Source organism: Mustela putorius, unplaced genomic scaffold, assembly GCF_011764305.1.
Source record: "Mustela putorius furo isolate JIRA1106 unplaced genomic scaffold, ASM1176430v1.1 tig00000281_pilon_pilon_pilon, whole genome shotgun sequence".
NCBI lineage: Eukaryota > Metazoa > Chordata > Mammalia > Carnivora > Mustelidae > Mustela > Mustela putorius.
This window is the reverse complement of record NW_025421343.1, coordinates 16815912-16836621: the sequence shown is the minus strand read 5'-3', so window position 1 is coordinate 16836621 and position 20710 is coordinate 16815912. Positions and strand designations below refer to the sequence as shown.

The window sequence follows — 20710 nt, the reverse complement described above, 5'->3', positions numbered from 1 at the left end:
AACAGAACACACTCACCAGCAAGATCTGTGAACTTTATAATATTTAATAATACCAGAGTAGCAGTTAGGTTTTTTTTTTTAAGATTTTATTTATTTATTTGACAGAGAGAAAGAGATCACGAGTAGGCAGAGAGGCAGGCAGAGAGAAAGAGGGGGAAGCAGGCTCCCCGCTGAGCAGAGAGCCCGATGCGGGGCTCGATCCCAGGACCCTGAGATCATGACCTGAGCCGAAGGCAGAGGCCCAACCCACTGAGCCACCCAGGCGCCTCAGATTAGCAGTTAGTTTTTTGAACTTAATTTTAAATACCATTATAGACAGATACTAACCAAGACTCAGAACTACAACAATCTACCCTTTCTTTCTCCAAATTTCTGAGGGAAAAAAGATATCCTGTGTTACTGTCAATTCATTTATTTAACTGAAAAGTTCTTATAATGATTGTCCATTTTCACTTAGCATGGACACTTATCAGGAAGCTACATGACATCAAAGAGGAGTCAGCATAACAAAAAATTTAAAAGTAAAGAATATGATGAGTACAGTACGTACAGCGATGACAACTTCGGTACCTACAGTCAGGAAACAGAGGAAGATTTTGCCAGTCAGCTGAAACAATACAGACAAGCTAAAGAAACCTCAACTACTGCTTTAGGATCATCATTTTCTAAAGAACCAGGGAAAAAACAAAGAACGAAAGTTCAGCAAGGTAAGTGTGAAATTGTCAGTGTTTTTGAGCAGTTAATTGTGGAGTAACAACTTAAATTTCTTAGTCCCTTCTCAAGATCAGCTTATTCCCGTGGTTCCTGCATTTGTTTTTCTTTATTTTATAGATTTTGAGGACAAACATCTACAAATATTTCAGGCTGCATGATACCTTAATATTTGAATTAGAAAGATATGCTAATATTTTTAGAGTATATAAAAATTAAAAAAAAAAACAACTTTCCCATTACATATTTTCCCTTTCCTTGTATAATATCTGTATACTGGAAAAAATGGCTTACATTTTTCAGTTGTTTCTGTTACTCTAAACATTGCCTATTTTAGACCCATACAGACAGAATTCTGGGTAGCTTTTATTAGGCTTGAAAAGATGATGATCATCTTGGCTGTGCAAATGTACTTATACTTAGGATTATGGATATCCTTCAAGATTGGAAATATGGATATCCTTCAAGATTGTAAATAAGAACATAAACTAAAAAAATTTCTGGAGTGATCATCACTTCATCCGCTGTATTGAGGGACGTAATCCCTGGAGAGACCAGGGCAAGTTGCCATAGAAACTATGGGTCACATAAAAGTCACATCAACCTTTTGAATTGTCCATTCAATGTCTGCTTCAAGAGAACTGGAGTAAGATGAGGCTGAGGTGAAGGAGTGAGCCCCAAACCCAATGTCACTGTACTTTCTATATTGTTGAAAAAAGGAACCAGTTATGAGTAAATGTGATTGTTTTTACGACTTTATTTTTTCTTGATTTCCTAGCAAAATTCCTTTGAAACATATGAATCCAGGCTTTGCTGACCTAAAAAGGAAAGGAATTTGTCTGTACATATGCTATTGTAATTAGTAAGTTTGTTCCTGAAGTCTAGACATAGTGGTGTCAGGAATCATTCCACTTGGGGAGTAAGGGAACATAGAGAGGTTTTGCTCATCCATTCCCACCTGGGGTTTTCCCTTTCATCTTTTCCTGTTTGTTCTGTTAAATAACTGAGTATTCTTTTATTTTTGACATTCATTTTACTCCCTCAGTTATGAAAGTAATATATGGTCAAATGCAGAAAACTTTTTCTGCAATAACCTAACCAAGATCAAAGATAAAACAAAAATAATTTGAATCCCTACACTCAGAAATAATTACTATTAATATTTTTGGTGTACATTCTTCTAGAATTTTTCTGACAATTATTTTTAACAAAAAACTATGCATACTGTTTAACTTGTTTTTTCCCTTAACTGTGAATTGAATCTCAGTCATTCTTATGTTAATGAGTAGCTTTTAATGCCAACAACATTCTATTCAATTAAACAGAAGTACCGTAGCTTGCCTAATAGATTCTTAGGTTTGGGTAATCATAATCACTTGATATTTAAGTTGCACCCAGATTTTTTTTTTGACACCAAGTTTTTTCTTAACTCTGTGATTAACCCTGTATATTTATACATGTCTCAGAGAACATCTTCACAAATATTTTTCCTTAAGAATAAATTCTGAAATGCAGAATTGAATCAAAAACTATAGCCACACATTTGAAGATTTTTGATCCACTCACCAAGTTGATTTCCAAAAAGTTGATAGGCCAATTTATATATAACACCCCGCCAGTATGTGAAAATGCCAATTACTCAACTCCCTACCAACGCTATTCTTTGAAGTAAAAATTTGTATGTTATTTTAAAATTTTTAACTTCTTTTTTAAAAATTTAAATTTTTAAATTTTTAAAATTTAAATTAATTAATTTAATTTAAATTAACTTAATTTAAATTTAATTAATTTTTTTCATTGAATCTAGAGAGGAAAAAAAATGCACTGTATATTATAGACTCTAAAATATGCTGTTCCCTATAAACTAATAGATTGACAGGTATGTTGTTTTTCTATAATATTTGAAGTACATTTTAACTCTTTTAGGTATTGAACAGAGGGTTAAAAGTTTTAATGTTGGTCGTGGACGTGGTTTGCCGAAGAAAATCAAACGCAAAGACCGTGGGGGAAGAACCAATAAAGGGCCTAATATTTTTTCAGGAATGGATGACTATCAAGAGGTACTGAGAATTTATAGATAATGAGGAGAGCTTTTCCATCTTTTAACCTATTTGGCTGCAAAGAAAGCATTGTGATTTTAATGCTACTTTCCTAGTAAATGAAAAATTTCCAGCTAAGATCAAATGAGTGTAAATGGATTCTAAAAAAAAGAATTAAAGGAATTATTGTTTTAATTAGTCAAGATACTAGTATAAAGATGCAAATTTAGGTGACCTCGAAATAAAATTAATGTGTTTGAAAGCACCTCAAGTAAAACTGGTATGTTGGAAAGCAAAAATGTGACCCTAATAGTTCTTCATTGTACTTTCCTTTGCTAGGAGTCATCCCAGATGCAAAGGGCAATAAAATGCTAATAGCTCAATATGAAGCATGGCTAATAAGAAGGGAGATACTATACTAGAACCGAAAACATTGAAAGAGAAGAAAAGGCAATATAAATGGTTGGAAAGATGAATTTGTGTACCTTATGTATAGTAAATATTGAATAAGGATATATTGAATTGAATTCTGAACATGTACATTTCAGCCTTGTTGTACAGACTCTTGGGATTAAAGTAGTCCAAATCTAGTATTCTGACACTGTTCCAGCAAGACTGATTAAATTATGCAGAGCAAGAGTAGGGTATTAAAAGCTACAACCTTAAGTGAAAGCAAAGGGATAGCTATATATTGTAATTTGAAAATGCCTGATTTTCTGATGTCTGGGTTTAAATAAGGGACAAATTTTTTTTTTAAGATTTTATTTATTTATTTGACACAGAGAGATCACAAATAGGCAGAGAGGCAGGCAGAGAGGGGGAGGCAAACTCCCCACTGAGCAGGGAGCCCAATGCGGGGTTAGATCTGGGACCCTGTGATCATGACCTGAGCCGAAGGCAGACGCTTCACAACTGCACCACCCAGGCGCCCCAGGGAGCAAAGATTTCTTAATATGTACTCTAAGTATACTATTTAAGGAGATGTTAATAGGTATGACCTAAAAAAAGAAGTTCAGGCCCAAATAAATTTGTGAAACCCAGCACATGGCAGTCTACTCTTGGGGATTCTAAGTTGACATTAATGTATTAAAGGCTTCTTGCAAGTTAGGTATAAAAAAGCCTATTTTACTTTGTTCAATCCATTGTTTTTGTTGTTGATGTTGTTGTTGTATTTTTTTTTAATATTTTATTTATTTATTTGACAGAGAGAGATCACAAGTAGGAAGAGAGGCAGGCAGAGAGAGGGGGAAGCAGGCTCCCTGCTGAGCAGAGAGCCTGATGCAGGGCTTGATCCCAGGACCCTGAGACCCTGACCTGAGCCAAAAGCAGAGGGTCAACCCACTGAGCCACCCAGGCGCCCCTCAATTGTTTTTATATTGTACTTGACCCTGAACTTCTCCCAACCCCTGCCCAATCTATTAACATTGATTGAGCTACTCACTGTTCCATGGAATAGCAGCTTTGGAGACAAATTTAGAATTTCTGAGTGATTGTAACCTGCCTGTCCATTTTCCTATATTCCTCTAGAATATGTTGCTTTCCCTAGACCATATTAGTATGAATGCTGTCTGAAAGTAAGCTCTCTCCTATAGCCAATAGGTACATACTATGCTTGGAAAAAAAAATTAGCTTCCAACAAAGTGTAGCTTTGAATAAGTTACTACCTGTCTCTGAGTTTCAGTTTGCTTAATCTATAAAATGAAAGTATGGTGTTGAATTAACTCTAAGGAGATTGTCAAGCACTAACATGTTTAAAAATCCGGGTTGCAACTAAAAAATTCTTTATCATGTTATAGAAAATCAGAATAAATTATTTCTTTTGCACTCATTAGATTTAGAATATTTTTCCTTTAACTTATTAAGATTAAAATGTTACTGGCGTGCCTGGGTGGCTCAGTGGGGTAAAGCCTCTGCCTTCGGCTCAGGTCATGGTCTCAGGATCCTGGGATCGAGCCCCGCATCGGGCTCTCTGCTCAGCGAGGAGCCTGCTTTCTCCTCTCTCTGCCTGACTCTCTGCCTACTTGTGATCTCTCTGTCAAATAAATAAATAAAATCTTTTAAAAAAATATATTAAAATGTTATCAACTGTGTCAGTTTATTGGCTGTCAAGAGAGATTTCTTGTTATGATTCTAGAAACAAACAGAGTGCCAGAGCCCAAGCAAGTAGCTCATATTTAGGAGTGGTCTGGAGGAAACCTGTCGAGGGTACAGTGAACATGCTAGAGTGGCCAACATACATCTATTTTCATCTTTTCCAGGAGTATGAGATCCTCTAAAAGCCAGATAAATTCGCAGATATCTGCATGTTCACATGAACTGTCTTGAAAACTCCAGGGTGGTCACAGAACAAGAAAATGTTTGATAGGTTTTAAGAACTTATTTAGTCTGTTGGCCATAAAACCTCTTAACTTTTTTTTTGTATTTATAACACCTGTTACATTTTCTGTAAATACATATTATTTTGCCAGCAAATCTTTTCATTCCCTCTTTCTTACATATTTCAAAAAAAAATTTGTGCTCTTGTTTCTTATGCCAGTATAATACATCTTCTAGAGGAAGTACATTTTGAAATAACCAAGTAGATAATTTAGTTTTCCCTATCTTCGTCTTTTCTTTCTCTCCCTCTTTTCTCCCCCCTCCCTCTTTCTTGAATTGTATTTTCTTTTTATTTATTTATTTATTTGAGAGGCAGGGAGAGAGAGAATGAGAGAGAGAGAGAACATGAGAAAGGGCAGGGTCAGAGGGAGAAGCAGACTCCATGCCAAGCAGGGAGCCCAATGTGGAACTTGATCCCAGAACTCCAGGATCCTGACCTGAACCAAGGCAGTCGTTTAACCAACTGAGCCATCCAGGAGCCCTGAATTGTGTTTTCTTAGAGGTAGTATAATACAGTGCAAAGAGTTCTATTTACCCTGACTGCTGACTCGCCTTATGACCCTTAGCAAGTCACTAATTTTTCCAATCTTCACTTTTCACATTTGTCTAGTGAGGGTGATGAACTAAATGATTTCTGTGGTTCTTCCAACTCCTTTATTACAAGAGATCTTAACGGTAGAGGACATTCACGTTGCTTCTATAGGCTTAGACTTGAAAGATCAGATCTTCTAGTCATGTTATTTTCTCCTAAAATTTTGTTAAAGTTTCTTTAGATTTTTTAGAGTATCTTCATTATAATTAGGTTTCTCATGGTTATAAATACTGATACACTTTCTACTCATTTGAACTAAACTAAACTAAAAAACAAAACAGAAAAACCCATAACCCTCTATTAAAATAGTGAGGGACATCATTAGTCATAGAATGAATTATTGATGAAATATAGGTACAACTTGGTGCATTTTTCAGGGTGGTTTTGGATTTTTTTGGTGATTACCTAATATTTTACTTTTTAATTTTTGTTATATTCTATTTGGCCTGTTGATTTTGTATAATGCATTCTCCTGGATTTCCTATTTTCTTATATCTTCTTGCTCTAAATGAGCCTGGAAATAGAAAATGTTTGTGAGCCAAATTTACATAAATTTAAGACATTTTAAATGATCCGATTAGAGAATAGCATAAACAATTTTATTGTATTTTTCCTGGGGCAATTTCGGTATACTTATATATTTTTTAAAAACCTATAGGATTATCTGTGTTCTTGGTATTTTTGTACTTTTTCCCCAGAATTCTTACAGTAAAACATATATTTCAAATGCGAGCACTGAGGATCAGATTTAAGTCTAGCCATCTTTTGCCTCAAGTGGTTGCTGTGAGGCAGTTTCCTATTTTCAGTAGGTTGTATTTTGTTCTCCATCTCCTAGCAAACTGAAGGAAAGGGAAACAAATCAGATTAGAAGAGCAAATAGTTATTGTGAACTCCTGCTATATATAAAGTATGATGCATACCGGGTGTTTGAAAAACAGTGCTATTTTATAGAGCTCATGAATGTAAGTCCTTAGCCTGGCTAAGCATCATACTCATGTTACTCAATTTTCTTATACTCAGCAAAAGTTGAACAGGGGTCTAAGGAGAAGTAAGGAAAACAGGTAGGGCTGTGAGATTTTCTACCATATACTTCTTTTTGTTATTTTTTAAAAGTTTAAGGAAATACATCCTCCCTCCTTTTTTTTTTTTTCTTTCCTAAAGGAAGTACAGAATAACCACACATGCAAAAAATCTCTGATTTTTTGGAGATCCATCTAGAGACATACACTCTTAAATGTGGGGATATATTCTTTGAGTCTTTTATCTTTTGTCTTTATTATTATAAAATTCAGATCAGTTTTCCACTTAAGTATCGTGAACATTTAATACTTACGATACTTACTTATGATACGATAATACGATACTTAAAGTATCGTGAACATTTTCTTATGTTCCTAAATTGTCACTCCATCTCTTCAGTTTGTAATGATTACATACTAATCTATCACTGACCTACATCTTAATGTATTTGACTAGTCTCATCATTTGGGATGTGTAATTTCTAGGTGTCTGTCTGTCTGTTTTATCATGCAAAGTAATTCTGCAGTAATTATTTTCGTGAATAAAGTATATGTGCCTCCCTGATAATTCCTTCAGAATACTCCTGAAAAGTACAAATTTTGTCAAACAGTATGGGTATTATTAATCTTTTATAACATAGCTATCAGCAAATCACAAGAAAGCATATTTAACATCTTTGCCAACAGAGTATTATTGTTAATTTTCAAGCTTTTCATAATTTTATTTTTAAAAAGTAGTTGTACTTCCTCATTAAAATAGAAATAGGTTCTTTGCAACCACTAGTAGCAATGAGCAGTGTATTAGAAGCCTGTCTCTGCAAGTAAATGAATAGTATCTGAATGTCCACTCTTGACCACTTTAAATAGTCATTTGTACTGCTTTCCTAATCCATTTGACTGTCCATTTTAGTACATATTTAATATTTTATATGTTGTATTTAAATGAATTTTTCTTTCTTACAGTATAGTAAACCAGGGAAAAAATGGAAGGTTATGACTCAGGAATTCATTAATCAGCACACGGTGGAACACAAAGGAAAACAAATCTGTAAATACTTTCTGGAAGGGAGATGTATTAAGGTAAATTTAGGGGGATATCATAAAGAATTTTAACTTCCACAATAATCTTTAAAATGTAAAGTCTTTTTAGGGGGTGATTAGGGTTTTTTTTTCTTTTTCATTTCTCATATACTTGTAATTATAAAGCTGGTTCTTCAAAGAGTATCTTCAAAGTGTGTCTATGGAAATACTGTACATCAGAGCATACATAATTCTGTTCTGGGGCAGTAATATAATTTGTTGAACCCAGATTTTATTTAACAAACACAAAATGCTGACTGTGTGGCAAGTACTGTTTAAAGTGGATTATTAATATTAAATGTTTTAATCTTTACAGCAAACCTACGAAGTAGGTACTGTTAATAGCCCCATTTTAAACATGGCCAAACCAAGAGGTTAAATAAGTGTCCCTAGTGGCTCAGCTAGAAACGGTGAGTGCTGGTGGAACCCAGGCAGTAGGCTCTGAGGCCATGCTCTCCGTGCTGCCTCTGCCTCTGTGCATAGCCACACCCACTGACTTGGGCAAGACTTCCAAGAGATTGTTTGAATTATTATTAGATCATGATTTAAACACTGAAGATATGGCCGTTAGTTCCACCATGAAACACCATAGAGAAAATTCAATTGTTTCTTTTTTTCTCTTTTGTGACAGGGAGATCAGTGTAAATTTGATCATGATGCAGAGTTGGAGAAGAGAAAGGAGATCTGCAAGTTTTATTTACAAGGATATTGTACCAAAGGAGAGAACTGCATTTATATGCATAATATCCTTTGTTAAAAAGATGTTAACCAAAATATTGAGATTATAAAACATTACTGAAGTTTTTCAAAATCCCTAGAAAACCTACTTTGGTTTTAAATTTAAAATAGCATCTGCTATGGTCATATGACTTTTTCCTCTTGATCTTGTCAAAGTGTTGATTACAATAATAAATTTCCTAAAACCCCTCAGAAATTCCCTGAATGTAAGCCACCTGAAAATGGCATATTTTTCAATAAACTTCTGGATTTAAAATTTTCTTTAGAAGTTTAAAATTTGTTTCCAAAATCATGGGGTAGCTTAGCTTATAGTTTTCATATTGGGATATTTGACTTTAATATGACATATCAAGCCCCTTTGTTTCCTTTATAGATATAAGCTCTTGCTACAAAATTTATTTACTCTGTCTACAATTTTTATTGTGGAAAGTAACAGAACTTACATAATTGAAATACTATTGTATTTGCTTTAACAATTATTTTTTCTTTAAAATATTTTCTAGCTTAATATAGTAAGGAAGATTAAAATTTTTGGATGTTTTGCTGCATAATTGAAATATTTCATCTTAAAAATTGTCTGATATGACGTGTGTAAAAAATTCAGTGCAATATATAGTAATACAGTCTTATTGACTCAGCACCGATATGTTTTTGGATTTCAAAATATTAGAGTTTGATGTCACTTGGTCTGTTCCTTAATATTTTTATTTACATGAATTTCCGTGTAAGTTCTACCATAGTGGAGCAAAATGTTATCAAGGAGACAACTGTAAATTTTCACATGATGATCTGACTAAAGAAACAAGGAAACTTTTGGACAAAGTAAGTAATATTTTTGTACTTCAGTTATTTCTTAGGTCTCACCACAGAGTCATTTGTCTTGAATCATATTTTATAAATCATATTTCAGAAAAGTCTCCTGAGAAATCAAGGATTTGTTATTTTATGTTTTAATCTATGAGTGTAGTATGTTAGAAAAGCAGAAGTATTGGACTAGGAATTAAAATCTTTCATTCTTACCCTTGTTTTGCCATTAAAAAGCTAATGTACTTTGAGAAATATCTTTTACTACTTTGAACCTTATTATCAAAAATGAGTTAGCTCTCTCTGACCCATTTTGACTTCAGAATGATATTTTTCTCATAACAAAACTGGTTTATTGAAGTCTTCACAGTTTTTAAATGTAAGGAAGAAAGCTTGTTTTGGAATAGTAATCTTTGCCAATCATTTTTAGGTGTTGAACACTGAAGAAGAAGCCACAAATGAAGATGAACGAGAATTAGAAGAACTTAGAAAACGGGGCATAACTCCTCTTCCCAAACCACCTCCAGGAGTTGGGCTTCTGCCAACTCCACCAGAGCATTTTCCCTTTTCTGATCCTGAAGATGATTTTCAGACAGATCTCTCTGATGATTTCAAGAAAATCCCATCTCTTTTTGAAATAGTTGTAAAACCTACTGTGGATTTAGCACATAAGATTGGGAAGAAGTAAGTTAAAATCTTCAAAAATGGCATCATTTTCCCTCTAAAATTTCCTACTGAGAAAATAACTTGTATTCCATGTTAATCATGTAATTAAACTTAGGTAGAGATAGCAGATATCCGGCATTCACCCCAAATGCTCTTCCTGCTTTCCTTTGTCTCTGTCCCCTGCTGCATGCCATCAGTGTTTCTCTCTGTGGAATCCTTAATAGCTTTAAAAATCTCTCCACAGAGTAACCCTGAGAGACACTGCCCGGTGGCTAGATTTGCTATGTCTCCCAATTCATTAGGAGGCTACATTCAGCATTGATAACATCTTCAAATAGTGGCATTAGCATGTCTCCAGAATATTTGATTCTTTTTTTTTTAAGATTTTATTTATTTATTCGACAGAGAGAGATCACAAGTAGGCAGAGAGGAAGGCAGAGAGAGAGGAGGAAGCAGGCTCCCCGCTGAGCAGAGAGCCCGATGCGGACCCTGAGATCATGACCTGAGCCGAAGGCAGCGGCTTAACCCACTGAGCCACCCAGGCGCCCCAGAATATTTGATTCTTTTAGAGAAATATTTCCTTAGGCTATTAGAGGAAAGCCTTTGGTAAGCTGGATCCAGATTTGCATTTTCTAACAACACCATTCCAGTCCTGCTGCCCTTTCCCAGAGTCTGTGCACCTGGGCTGCAAGTCCCACTGTTGATTATTTTAACCCTGAACACTCAGAAAATCAGTGAGATCTCAGTAAATGAGGAACAAGAAATTGACAGGAAATGTGAACCATTAAAATTATTTCTCTTAAGGTCAAGAAGAATATAAGTATGTCCATTGTTTGGCTAATACTCTAATACTGTAGATCAGATGCGAGCCAATGCAAAAAGAGAAAGACATAATAGATATAAAGATAGAAATGGAGAGGCAAAAAAAAAAAAAAGAAAGAAAGAAAGAAATGGAGAGGGAGCTCATTTTTGGGGTGGTCTCCCTCAATAGACCTGAAGGAATCAACTGACAAAACTATTAGAAATAGTAATTAAATTAGTAAGATGTCCAGAAAGAACAACAACACTCAAAACCTAAAGGTCTTTTTATATGCCGACAGTAATCCATTAGAAATTGAAAAGGTGTGTGTTTGTATAGTACAATTCTACTTTGTTATATTTTAGGAAAGGTCCATGTATACCTAGAAAAAAGTCTAACCAAAAAATAATAACTAACCAAAAAATATTTCTGTGGGTGGCAGGGTTAGAGGTGATTCTTACTTATCTTTGCCCTTTTCTGTATTTTTCAAAATAGTTGTAAGCTTTAGAACAGCTAATAGTGTCAATTGATTAAGACTGTGGGCTAAAATGAAGGCAAGATGCATTTATTTGCATTTTTATTTGGAGATAATGTAGAATAAACTGCTTCTTAAAAACACATTCTGATACAGAAAAACACACTTAACCGCACATATTTAAAATACAACATTCTTGTTTGCCTCTTTTCTTTGAACTAAGAAATACTCTTCTTTCTGTCTACAGGCCACCAGCATTTTATAACAGTGCCTCACCACCAGGACCACAGTTTCAGGAAAGCAGCCCACATCCTCAGCATATCTATAGTTCTGGATCAAGTCCGGGTCCTGGACCTAATATGTCTCAGGGACACAGTAGTCCTGTGATGCACCCGGGCTCCCCCGGACATCATCCATGCGCCGCAGTGCCACACAGCCCACCTTTGCCGCCTGCTCCGCCTGGGATTTTAGGTCCTCACAGTCAAGCTGGAGTACTTGTTCAACCAGATGCACCTTTGACACCACAGAATATGAGTGGTGCTTACCATTGCTCGGGCTTTCCAGAACACATGATGAAAGTACCCAGAGAGAATCACTGTTCTCCAGGTTCCTCATACCTGCAAAGTCCTGGTGAAATGCAGCTCAACACCAGTTATGAGTCCCTACAAAACCCAGCTGAATTTTATGATAATTACTATTCACAGCATGCTGTACCTAATTTTCAGCCACCTAGTAACTCTGGTGGTGAGTTTACCTTTCCAAATAACTCATTTTTAACTGTTTTTAAGCTTAGCTTTTCTTTTTTTTTTAAAGATTATATTTATTTATTTGACAGAGACACAGCAAGAGAGGGAACATAAGCAGGGGGAGTGGGAGAGGGAGAAGCAGGGAGCCTGATGCGGGGCTTGATCCCAGGACCCTGGGATCATGACCTGAGCCAAAGGCATACGCTTAGCGACTGAGCCACCAAGGCACCCCAACTCATTTTTAATTTAAAATCTTTGGCGTTCTCTATTTTTCATTGAAAACATGATAAGAATGTGTGTTTTTAATAAAGCTAAGTGAAATGTAATGAAATTGAAGCCATAAAATATATTTTAAATTTAACCAAACATTTGCTACACCAGAACTTTAGATAGCTTTAAAAAAAATATTTACAATTGGGTGCCCACGTGGCTCAGTCGGTTAAGAGTCCCAAGTTTTCATTTCAGCTCCGGGTCATGAAACGAGCCCTGCGTCCAGCTCCACGCTCAACATGGAGTCTGCTTGCCCCTGCCTCTCCCCTCAATGCTCTCTTTCTCTAAAATAAATAAAATAATATCTTTAAAAAAACATTTACAATCATATAGTAATACGGTAATTAAATGTAGTTACTATTAAAGCTTCAATTTCTTGTAACTGACCGTGGCACTCTCTAGTGGAGTTCGGTGCTAAATCAGTATCTGTGTTTTCTGTGTTATGTGTATAGATGGGATGTGGCATGTTGACTTTGCCCAGCATCAGCCTCCCATTGTTCAAGACTCCCCTAACCGTGGGAGTGGATCTGATGGCAGCAGCAACACGACAGGCCACGGCCCCCTGCCTGCTCCAGGCCTCCTCCCTGCAGTGCAGAGAGCTCTTTTTGTCAGACTTACTCAGAAGTACCAAGAAGAAGATGAACCAAGCAGCACCCAACCTCAAAGGGCACCAAGCAAGGACGAAGGTGTGTCAGTTGTTATGGTAGTATCTTACTTTGGAATTACCCAGTTCCTGAAATGCCCTTGAATAGGTTAAAATTTGAAAAATAAGTTCCTTTGAACTATCTATTCTACTTCCAGCTTATCTTGTAGCTTCTATCTGCTTGGAATTGGTCATGGTTTCCAGAGTCATTAATGCTTTAGTACTTAATTGCAAAGAATTTTACCTGAAGCAGAGAGTAGATCGGAAGCTATAGTGTGAGGCCTGGCTGAAGCCTTTTATGGAAGAAGGAAATAAAACAGGAACCAGACATCTTCCAATAAAACAGGAACCAGACATCTTCCAGTGCAGAAATTTTGACTTCTAGCCTAAGTTTAAAATGATTCAGTTATTAGAGTTTTTATGGGCATAGGTTGTATTCTACTATATTATGAAGGAATATTATTTTTAACATAAAAGATTATGTGGAAACCTCAAGTTTACCTTAGTATTTTTGATATTGATAAGTATATAACAGTTACTTAATTCAGTTGAGGAGAGAAAGCTTAACACATCCAGTTCTTATGAATTACAGAATTGATATGTTTGCCCACTTTCTTGTGTGTGTGTATTTTTTTTTTAATTACGCAAATTGCATGGCCGACATGGGGCTCAAACCCACGACCCAAGGCCAGGAGTCTCGTGCTCCTCCAGCTAAGCCAGCCAGGTGCCCATTGGCCTACTCTTAAGCATAAAATTTATAAATATGTAAAACTGGGTAACATTAGGTAGCTACAAGCTATTATATAAACATCTGTTACCTTTTCAAAGAAGGTAGCATTAACACTTCATTTATTTAACATCACAGGGAAATTAGGGATTCCTAATAAATTAGTTTTCTATACAATTTATGTTTGCTTCTTAAAGTGCTTAAACTTAAAAAAAATTTTAATGATTATCTTTCTATAAAGTCTTAGATTTACATTTTCATAAATAAGAAAATTTACAGTTTTTCTGGATATAAAATTTTGTACTATAGTAATATAATTGGTGATGTTTTATGAAGGTTTTTTCTCTGTGTCCAGAAAAAATCTTGAATGGCTAGGTTTCTTTAAGAATTTAAATTCAGTTAATTAACATATAGTGTATTATTAGTTTCAGAGGTAGAGTTCGGTGGTTCATCAGTTGTATATAACACCCAGGGCTCATTATATCATGTGCCCTCCTTAATGCCTGTTACCCAATTACCCTGTCCTCCCCACACCCCTCCCCTCTGGCAGCCCTGCTTTTTTCCTATGACTAAGAGTCTCTTACGGTTTATCTCTCTGATTTCATCTTGTTTTATTTTTCCCACCCTTCTCCTGTGCTCCTCTGTTTTGTTTCTTAAATTCCACATATGAGTGAGATTATATGATAATTGTCTTTAGCTGATTGATTTATTTCACTTAGTATAATACCCCGTAGTTCCGTCCACATCATTATAAATGGTAAGATTTCATTCTTTTTGATGGCTAATAGTCCATGGTGTGTGTGTGTGCGCGTGTGCGCGCATGTGCGCGTGCGCATGCCATTTCCTCTTTATCCTTCATCTGTCAATGGACATCTGGGCTCTTTCCACAGCTTGGCTATTGTGGACATGCTGCTATAAACATTGGGGTGCAGGTGCCCCTTTGGATCACTACATTTGTATCTTTGGGTAAATACCTAGTAGTGAACAGCTAGATTTTTGTGTGTGTGTGTGTTCATGTTCATTTTTATAAATTGTAATGCCCTTATAATTTTAATCTCTCCTTTGATAAAAAGCTGAAAAAGCTGTTAACTGTCATTTCTTATCTAATATCTCCTTTTCATTGGCCTACCCATTGGTCTGCTTTCCTTCTCATTCCAGAAATGATTGAAGATGGCTTAGGAAATATATTGATAAGAAAGGCAAACTAAAATAGCATCTTCCTTTTGTAGGTCAGATTTGGATCATCTTACATATTTGGATCAAGTAACAAATTCTGTGAGAAATGAATTGCTATGCAGAAATATTTAAAATAATGGCAGCAGGTTAAAGTGAATCACTAGTTCAGCTTTGGTCTTCCCAAGATCAAAGAGAGGAAGAAAAGAGATCTAGTGTCTAGAAGTAGTTTTTTCTGACACTGACATTGAAATATGAATGCAACTTTTTTCCACGCCTGAGTCAGTGGAGCGTAAGACTCTTGATGCTTGGGGTTGTGAATTCAAGTCCCACTTTGGATGGAGAGATTCCTTAAAAAGAAAACTTTAAAAACAAGCCAAAATTTTTTTCCACTATGGTATATAGTCTGTATGATTTTAAGCCGTAATTCCACCCTAAATATCAATGCCTGTTTTGTAACTCTGTTCAAACTATATGTGTAACACTGAAATTATGTGTAGTAGAAACGTGCTAGTGAGCAGTGAGATGAGTTAAATGAGAATATGCCCAATATTCTATTAATCCATGACATTCTAGGACACGTGTGTGTGTGTGTGTGTTACCAAGTCAGAGTCAACATATGTATGTTTTTTTTAAACATGTGTATGTTTTAATGGAAAGGAAGGACTGTCTCCTGTAGCATCAGTTCATAATCCCTGCTGTACTACTAGAAAGAATACCTCTGACAGTTAAGCTTCTTAACAGGGTGTCTAACACACTAGGGTTAAATATAAGCCTTTAGGAATACGGCCCAAAGTGTTCCCATAAAGTTAAAGTATATAAATTTCAGGTTGTTAGTTTTGTTATTTTTACTTTAAAATGTTTAAATAGCTAATATATTCACATATGTCAAACATCTAGAAATATAATAAGCTATAGATGAAAAATCTCTACCTCATCTCTCATTTGCTTGTTTCCCAATGCCCTTAATCAGTACTTCATTGTTTTGTTTTCTTTCCAGATTTTTAAAAAACATTGCATCCTTGTTATCTCCATAAATCCAGAGCTACGAAGCTTAAGTATTACTTAAATTAAAGAGATCCAAAACATTTTAGTATTCTTTTCCAAGAGTATTTTCCCTCCTTCCCCAACTCTGTCATGCCACACATACTCTTAAGTTCCCTTTTGGCCAATCCGAATAAAAGGTCCTGACTTCTCCCTGATCAGAAGGACGCTACACGTATTCTAATATCACACCTCTTTCTCTATAGAGTATGATGACTGAATTGATTATTGTCATTCCGCATCTAATTTTATTCCAGTGTTGAAACTCTGGCATTTCTCTGATGCATTTTCTTGAAGTTAGACTACACTTTTTCTAGAAATATTGCATGTTTTTCGATTATCTTAATTAAGGTAAAATATGAATGCTTCATTCTTTACAATAAGTTTTTATCTGCATTTAGATGATACTGTTAACTGGTATTCCAGTAGTGAAGAGGAAGAAGGAAACAGTGTGAAGTCAATACTGAAAACATTACAGAAACAAACAGAAACTTTAAGGAATCAGCAACAGCCTTCCACAGACCTCAGCACTCCTACTGACCCAAGACTCGCTAAAGAGAAAAGCAAAGGAAACCAAGTTGTTGACCCTAGACTTAGGACTATCCCAAGGCAAGACGTGAGAAAATCCTCTGAGTCTGCCCCACTGGATCTTAGACTAGCATGGGATCCCAGGAAATTGAGGGGGAATGGAAGTGGTCACATAGGATCGTCTGTTGGTGGAACAAAATTTGATTCGCATCATGCAAATCCCAGCTCTGTCAAACACAAAAGAGGAGATGATGATGATGAAGATACAGAAAGAGAATTGAGAGAAAAAGCTTTCTTAATACCTTTGGATTCTTCCCCTGGCATAATGCTCCAGGATCCGAGGTCACAGCTGAGGCAGTTCAGTCACATTAAAATGGATATTATCCTAACCAAACCCAATTTTGCAAAACACATCGTGTGGGCTCCAGAAGACTTACTTCCAGTCCCTTTACCTAAACCTGACCCAGTATCTTCAATCAATTTACCTCTGCCCCCTCTTATAGCTGACCAGAGGCTCAGTAGGTTGTGGAATACAAAAAGCGATCTTCATCAGAATACAGTGCCCACTGATTCAAAATCAGCAGCCAAAGCCAAAGTGAACACCGCAAACAGAGAAGGCTACCTAGAACAATTTGGAGACTTACATAGTTCAGGAAGTAAATTAGGAGATCCTAGGCTGCAAAAAAATTTTGATCCTAGACTTCATAGACTGCACAGTACAGAGTCTCACCCAGCGGTTATGAAGGACTCACATACATTAAAGGGCACCCCTCACTTAGCCAGATCTAACCTTGCTTCGTCGCAGCCCTCAGGGGCCGTGACTAGCAGTTCCGGGCCGGGGGCCTTGCCTCCATATGCCCCTAAACTCTCCTCTTCAGCTGGCCTTCCCCTGGGAACCCCAAGTTCAGTTCTTAGTGGCATTAGTTTGTATGACCCTAGGGAGCATGCTTCATCATCTGCGTCAGAGCTAGCAGCAGAAAATACAGAGAACCCAAAAAAAAGTGGTGGTTTAAAAAGTAGTGACAAAAATGAGCCTTCTCCTGGAGAAGCAGTCCTGCCACAGAAAACCAGTGCAAATGTGGAAGTCGCCGTGGATGGGCCGGCTGACCCACAGGCAGACACCCTCAAGAGTCCTGGTACAGTTCAGGTCCCAGCAGTGCACAGTCTTCCTATTCAGGCATTAACAGGCTTAATTAGACCGCAGTACAGCGATCCAAGGCAGTCCAGGCAGCCAGGGCATACGAGTCCCACCCCGGAAAGTGATCCCAGTAGAGAACCAGATGACAAATCTCTGAAAGAGGTTTTTAAAACTTTTGATCCGACTGCTTCACCATTTTGTTAGCTATAGTGTAATTAAGCAATTCTTTTCACTCTGTGACTATTGCAGTCCTCTGCTGTTTTGTAACTGGTTTACCTCTATAGTTTATTTATTTTTAAATTATAAATACTTTTCAGCTGCTAGTATCAGAACCACATGAAGTTATATCCTCTAAAGCCTGTGGTATTTTATATAATATTTTTATAACTTTAAGAGACTGTAGTAATTGACATAGAAACCTATATATCATGTTAGCTTCGGTAAAAGTACTTTTATCGTAAATAACCCATCATGAACTTGACACTCTGCCCAAATATATGCCAGTCGTCTTTCATAATCAATGTTTAGATAAATGATTACCACTTTTATATGGTTGTTAGTTTCAAGCAATATGATGTACATTACTTTTGAGCAACAGTATTTTGACTAGGATCTTCTCTGTTTGTCAACAGAACTGATTAATATGTAATGCTAACTGCTAACTAAAATGTAAAATGAAGTAAAGAAAACATTTTTAAAATCACAATCAGCAGAGCAGTTTGTGTTTAAGGGCATCACTTTTATTAGTATTGGCAATATTGTGTAAATGAAGCATTTGAATGTCATATCTTTTAAAAGTATTTTACTGCATACTGTATCATAGAAGTTGGAGATAGATTGTTTTTGCTAAAATGAAATATTCCCCAAGTTCTCTAACATAACTTTTTAAATTTAATTTTCATATTAAATAGTTATGAGTTCTTGCTGTGTTACATTGTGATGTTTATGTGTCTCAATGTTTTTGTCGTTAGCAGCATAATTTATATTACATTTTCAAATGATATAGCTGCAATAATTGTATTCATCATGACTTTGGTAATTTTTAACAAACTTTTAAAAGATCCAGTGACAGTCTGTAGTGATTATTGCATTGGTAATGTTTTAAATGTCCAGGTTCTATATTTTAAATAGCAAGAAAACACAGAGATGGTATAATCAACTGTATATGGCTACCAATAAAGAATCTCTTTCAGATCTCTCCTGACTGGCATTCTGTAACAGAAGAGACTGCCTGGTATTTTAAGTATTTAATGTCCTCATAGTTGGAAATCTCTTAAATTGATTAGAAATTTCATTTTTATGAAAAATAATTTGTATTCATTCTTGTGTCTTTTTTGCAGTATATAAGTAATGGCAGCCCTATTTGTTTTATACAGATTTATAACGGAAAGTAAGTATTACACTCATATTCATATCTTGAACTAGATGTGTGTGACCATGTTTGCTGGTAATGGCTCCGATAAGTAAGTTGAGATGGAGCATTTCACTATAAAAGATAATGGAAGTAAAGGAAATTGGTCCTTGGATGAAAATAGCTATGCTTGAGAAGTGATTTTAGAAATTTACGGCAAAATATTTCTGTGGGAACCTAACATTCAGCTAGCATATGATTTAATATTAATACATATTTTTCTATTCCCTTTTTTTTTTTTCTTTGATTCCATACTTAAATGATGTTGCAGCTAAGTGAACAGGAACTCTGCTCACAATGAACTAAGGAGGTCATTGTGTTCTAAGTGGAAGGACAGTTATTCAAGGGGATGCGAATTTATACTTTATACTTTGGTTACATTGTTGCCTAAAATGGCTCTGGATAACATTTTTGGGTTTAAAAAATGTCCTTTAAAGCGACCATAGAAAGTATTTTCTGATTTACTGTCCACATGAACTTTTATTGTTAATTGAAAAGTAAATAAATGGTAAAACTGACAGAAAAAAGTTGTGTGTGTGTGTATATACACACATACACTTCTATGCATACAAATATATAATATTTATCAGGAAAAAAATCAGTAAAATTGCTGAATTATAGTAATTAAATTGAAATTTTTTAGCGAATCTTTAATTCCCCCGTATATTTTATAATTACATTAAGTAATAATGTTCATATTTTAAATATCATACAAAAAGATAATTTGGCTTGTTAAAGATCCAAATAGAATCCAAATCCTTAACAGAAGATCCTTTTTACTTAAGAGAGATGTTGAAAGATTATTAAAAAATAAGGTTTAAAAATGAATGCAAATTATCATGTCCATTTGTTCAATATTCTTGAGTCTCTATTATGTCAGCTAGTGTCCTAGAGGCTATTTTATAAGAAAGTGTGGGCATGGTTTCAAATTTAACAATATATTTTATATGAAAATATTTATGTTTAAAATAATGATTTTAATTTGTGGTCTTTTTTAATTGAGATAACTTTAGCTTAGGAGGTAATCTATTGTATCCTGTCAGTTTCGATTATTTTAGTCTTCTTTTTTTCTTTTTCTCACCAAAATTTAATAAGTAGCCCTTTTTCCTGATGAATGAGGTCTTCTTTAAGATGAATCGGTATTTGTTAGAATCCATGTAAGTTGATTCACACTAGCACACTGGAAAATACTTTGTGTCCCTGTTTTTATAAGCCAAACATTTACAGGTAACAGAAATAACTTGTGCTCTAGAAGAGTCTTGATGAGATTCATTGATTGAGGTGTAACTTAACTATTCATACTGATTTATGACATAAGGTTTATACCTGTTTACTGTGCTGTCAAGTAGAGTGGGATATATCAGTGTGTTGAATTGGATACCCAGGTGACCACAATTTAGTTTGGGCAACTACTTTCCCACATTTTATATTTAGTTTTTGCTCCAAACTCCTGTCTCTGGAGCTTTCCCAGTTAGGACCTCATTCTGAACCTAAAAGTAAACCAAATACTGGAGTGATTTCAAATTCTGCTTCAGCAATTATGTCTGCTTCTGTAGGGACCCTGGTGTTACCCAGCTGTGTGTGCCAAACCCCAGAATTAGTTTGCAACTGAAGTAGCCTAATGATGGGATGATGTTTGCTTCAGTTTCTGTGTGTTTTTACCCTACCATAAGGACTAGTTTTCCTTGCTTGTCCTGCTTATTTTTAGAGTGGAAGAACAGTTGATTAGTA

General features: G+C 35.5%; 1 protein-coding gene across 1 annotated transcript in view; it reads left to right on the top strand.

Annotated features, from left to right (window-relative positions):
• Nucleotides 1-18786, top strand: part of ZC3H6 (zinc finger CCCH-type containing 6) — a 55123-nt gene extending 36337 nt beyond the window's left edge. Inside the window, exons 4-12 of the mRNA XM_045079141.1 lie at nt 458-707; nt 2638-2771; nt 7701-7817; nt 8449-8560; nt 9268-9377; nt 9790-10043; nt 11547-12043; nt 12768-13001; nt 16304-18786. Coding sequence (XP_044935076.1) covers nt 458-707; nt 2638-2771; nt 7701-7817; nt 8449-8560; nt 9268-9377; nt 9790-10043; nt 11547-12043; nt 12768-13001; nt 16304-17772 — 3177 coding nt within the window. The 3' untranslated portion in view covers nt 17773-18786. The remainder of the gene's footprint in view (nt 1-457; nt 708-2637; nt 2772-7700; nt 7818-8448; nt 8561-9267; nt 9378-9789; nt 10044-11546; nt 12044-12767; nt 13002-16303) is intronic.
• The last annotated feature ends 1924 nt before the right edge of the window (nt 18787-20710 follow it).